The sequence below is a fragment of the Verruconis gallopava genome (genome assembly GCF_000836295.1).
Source record: "Verruconis gallopava strain CBS 43764 unplaced genomic scaffold supercont1.290, whole genome shotgun sequence".
In the NCBI taxonomy this organism is placed as follows: domain Eukaryota; kingdom Fungi; phylum Ascomycota; class Dothideomycetes; order Venturiales; family Sympoventuriaceae; genus Verruconis; species Verruconis gallopava.
In genome coordinates this window covers 1-3,243 of record NW_015622426.1, presented here as the reverse complement: position 1 = coordinate 3,243, position 3,243 = coordinate 1, and the positions used below count along the sequence as shown (strand labels likewise).

At 46.8% G+C, this 3,243-nt stretch overlaps 3 protein-coding genes across 3 annotated transcripts; all 3 read left to right on the top strand.

Moving 5' to 3' along the window:
• Positions 1-84: 84 nt before the first annotated feature.
• On the top strand, positions 85-779 carry PV09_09847 (uncharacterized protein; the record flags this gene model as incomplete). Its single annotated transcript, XM_016363995.1, has 1 exon — positions 85-779. A coding segment is annotated over one exon (574 nt), but the record flags the coding sequence as incomplete, so codon positions are not given.
• A 413-nt stretch (positions 780-1,192) lies between these two features.
• Positions 1,193-2,191, top strand: PV09_09846 (uncharacterized protein; the record flags this gene model as incomplete). The annotated part of the gene is made up of 2 exons (XM_016363994.1): positions 1,193-1,465; positions 1,493-2,191. 2 exons carry the CDS (start codon positions 1,193-1,195, stop codon positions 2,189-2,191), a joined length of 972 nt encoding a protein of 323 aa, XP_016208178.1.
• A 291-nt stretch (positions 2,192-2,482) lies between these two features.
• PV09_09845 (uncharacterized protein) lies at positions 2,483-3,243 on the top strand (the record flags this gene model as incomplete). The annotated part of the gene is made up of 1 exon (XM_016363993.1): positions 2,483-3,243. A coding segment is annotated over one exon (761 nt), but the record flags the coding sequence as incomplete, so codon positions are not given.

Here is a 3,243-nt window from a genome sequence, read left to right as displayed (position 1 = left end):
TCTTGACGACGACCAAGTTCGGACGCCAACAACGCCTCTGACGTCCGATGCCGTGATATCATTACAGAATCTAATCAATCAGGATGCACATGCACTTGATGAGACGACCAGATGGCGCTTGCAGAGACACCTCCAAAAGCTCGCAAATGCCGCAAACACATCAATTGCTGAAGGCTCACTCCAGAAGGAACAGATTCAATTTCTTTATAAAGTGAACAACGAAGCCAAGGTGCGCCGATCGACGAAGCCTGTTATATTAAGTAATGCGAAGGTTATTAGCCATAAGGACCTTGAGGAAGCACGAACAAAGCGGGCCGAGAAAGATGCTAAGAAAAGGGCTAAGAAAGCTGAGAGAGATGCTAAGAAAATCGAGAGGGATGCCAAAGAAGCTGAGAAAGAGGCTAAGAAAGAGGCTAAGAAAGCCGAGAGGGAGGCTAAGAAAGCTGAAAGAGAAGCTCAAAAGGCCGCAAAAGAGGCAGAGAAAGCCGCTACGGGCAAGAGTACACGTGGCCGAAAGCGTAAACTTCCTGCAACCTCGGCACCAGAGCCAGAGCCAGAGGCTAAGAGGAGCCGCAAGACCAAAGAGCGTGAATTACCATGGGATCTCACGATATGGGTGGATGAAGGGCAGGTTGCACCTGTAGCGAAGATGATATAATTTTGGCGCTGACGGAACTGCCGCTGGCGGCATAGGGGCATTGGGACATTGACGCGTAGACGTATTAATTAAGTTGGATACTGGGGATCGTAATATTAATTAGACACTTATATGGTCATATAGTAGGACTTAACTTGGGGTATATAGAAATGCTAAGACTTTCTATTCTGAGAGAATCAATACAATCTTGAACATGGTTGTGGCCAGCAGCTGGAAGCGGCTTGGCTGAAATTTAAGCTGAACGCCACTTTGATGCCTAATTTCCAGCTAGCACCATACACAGGCGCTGCAGCACAGCCACACTACAATTTGAGTGCGATATACTCCGTATAGGCGACTCACCGACTTCGCTGCTAACGCATGGGTTGTCCTCACAATTCAAGCACGCGAGGATGCGGCTGAGACTGCTCATGGCTTTGCACTGCCTCGCCACAGCCTCGTCACAGCCTACCACTATCATATACCCTTGTGTTGCTCCCTGAATTCCTAGCAGTGTCCAACTTGTCCCTACCTTAGACTGCCATCATAATAACTATGCAACTTCTTCATTTCGACGAGTCTGGAAGACCAGTCTTGACAGACTTCGCCGGAAAGACCATCCCGCGTTATGCAATCTTGTCACACAGATGGTGGGGAGACGCTGATGAGGTCCATTACCATGATATACTGAACAACACCTATGCAAGCAAGGATGGCTTCCGCAAGCTCGAATTTTGCGCCAAACAAGCCAGTCAGGATCACCTTCAGTACTTTTGGATCGACACATGTTGCTTTGACAGATATAACAATCTTGAACGCTCAAACGCGGTAAATTCTATGTTTAAGTGGTATTAGAATGCTGTAAAATGTTACGTATTCCTTTCCGATGTGTCAGTAGCTACGGCGGCAGACGCCCAGCAGCAAAATACATGGGAAGCACGTTTCCGGGCTAGCAAATGGTTTACTCGAGCTTGGACACTTCAAGAGCTCATCGCTCCAACTTCAGTTGAATTTTTTTCTTCTGAAGGTCTGCGATTGGGAGATAAGAACTCCCTCTTGCCGTTACTACAAAGAGAAACCGGCATTCCATCAGAGGTTCTACAGGCAGATCAGTCCGGTGCGAAGCTTATTGACTTTCTAGAAAAGTTTAGTGTCTCAGATCGAATGTCGTGGGCCCGTACCCGCGAAGTGACCGAACCAGAAGACCACGCATATTGTCTTCTTGGAATCCTTAACGTACAAATACCTCTCGCATATGGCGAAGGAAAAGAGGAAGCATTACGCAGACTTCTAGATGAGGTTGAACAATCGGATACCACCCCATCTATCATTCTTTTCTCCCGAAATAAACGATTTGTAGGGCGTCAGTCACAGCTTAAAGAGGTCGAAAATATCCTGTCTACTAGAGAGCAAACTACAAGAATTGCGATAACAGGAGAAGGGGGTACAGGCAAATCACAGTTGGCGCTCGAGATTGTGTATAGTATTAAAGAAAAGGATAAGGCATGCTCAGTCTTCTGGATCGACGCTGGTAACATCGATAGTGTATACTAAGCGTATAAAAGCATCGCACAAAAGCTTAAGCTCCCTGGTTGGGAGGACGAGAAAGCGGATGTTTTGCAGCTCGTAAAACGTCATGTCGGCGAAAATTATGCGAAACGGTGGTTACTGATTTTTGACAACGTGGATGGCGTAGACTTAGCAGATGCTGGATTTCTCACGCCACAACCAGTGGACCTAGTCAATATTCTACCACAGTCTGGACTCGGGTCGGTCATATTCACAACAACCAACAGCGACATTGTTGAGAGGTTGGCTGTGTATAATATTGTAGAGCTACAACAAATGGCACCGAACACAGCCCAGGAGATGTTTATGAACCATCTGACCATCTCAGTCCCGACAGACGAAACGCAGGATATAAAACTTTTGCTGGAAAATTTATCATATCTTCCATTAGCAATCGCGCAGGCAGCAGCCTACCTCAACCAAAATAAGACGATGAAGATTAAAGATTACCTGTCGCTGTTAAACGCGCAGGATATAGAAGCGTTCCAGATTAACAGCAACCTGGCACAAGACAAGTCGCCCACTCATGTCATCCCACGCTCTATTATAATGACATTGCTCACCTCACTGGATCAAATGCGCCACGGTCACCCACTAGCGACCTACTTTCTCTGTCTTATGGCCTGCGTGGACCGAAAGGATATCCTGCTAGATTATCTAAACCCCTGGTCGAAGGAAAGGGAAGACGCTATTAAACTTCTTAGCGACTATGCAGTCGTCATAAGGCGACCTGCAGTATCAGCCGTTGACCTTCATCGACTAGTTCATCTTGCAGTACGAAGATGGATCGAGAACTACGAGTCTATTGACAAATGGACCGAAACAGCTGTTAGGCGCTTGGTGGAAGTGTTCCCAGACCATAATCATGGCAATAGAAGCAAGTGGAGACGGCTGTTGCCTCATGCTAGGTATGCTTTATCACGTGGTTCAATCGATTTGGACAATGATGATAGGATGACTCTTATCTGGAAATGTGCCATGAGCTTGTATGAAGACGGGCAGCATAACGAAGCAGAAGGGCTGTTTGTGCAGGTGAT